The sequence below is a fragment of the Oncorhynchus nerka genome, unplaced genomic scaffold, assembly GCF_034236695.1.
Source record: "Oncorhynchus nerka isolate Pitt River unplaced genomic scaffold, Oner_Uvic_2.0 unplaced_scaffold_843, whole genome shotgun sequence".
NCBI classification, from domain to species: Eukaryota; Metazoa; Chordata; class Actinopteri; order Salmoniformes; family Salmonidae; genus Oncorhynchus; species Oncorhynchus nerka.
The window spans coordinates 5001-5564 of NW_027040429.1; the positions used below are offsets into that span (position 1 = coordinate 5001).

The 564-nt window shown below is 52.0% G+C and overlaps 1 protein-coding gene across 1 annotated transcript in view; it reads left to right on the forward strand.

Annotated features, from left to right (window-relative positions):
- Positions 1-312, forward strand: part of LOC135571015 (uncharacterized) — a 990-nt gene extending 678 nt beyond the window's left edge. Inside the window, exon 1 of the mRNA XM_065016831.1 lies at positions 1-312. This exon is cut by the window's left edge and continues 678 nt beyond it. Coding sequence (XP_064872903.1) covers positions 1-312 — 312 coding nt within the window.
- Positions 313-564: the final 252 nt, after the last annotated feature.

Genomic DNA, 564 nt, shown 5'->3' on the forward strand with positions numbered 1-564 from the left:
CCCCAAGGTACAGACCCCCAGGGTACAGACCCCCAGGATACAGACCCCCAGGGTACAAACCCCCAGGATACAGACCCCCAAGGTACAGACCCCCAGGATACAGACCCCCAGGGTACAGACCCCCAGGATACAGACCCCCAGGATACAGACCCCCAGGGTACAGACCCCCAGGATACAGACCCCCAAGGTACAGACCCCCAAGGTACAGACCCCCAAGATATAGACCCCCAAGATAAAGACCCCCAAGGTACAGACCCCAGGGTACAGACCCCCAGGGTACAGACCCCCAGGGTACAGACCCCCAAGATATAGACCCCCAAGATAAAGACCCCACAAGGTACAGACCCCCAAGGTACAGACCCCCCAAGGTGTAGATATGACACCACTAGGTGTAGATATGACACCACTAGATATGACACCACTAGATATAGATATGACACCACTAGATATGACACCACTAGGTGTAGATATGACACCACTAGGTATAGATATGACACCACTAGATATAGATATGACACCACTAGATATAGATATGACACCACTAGATATAGATATGACACCACT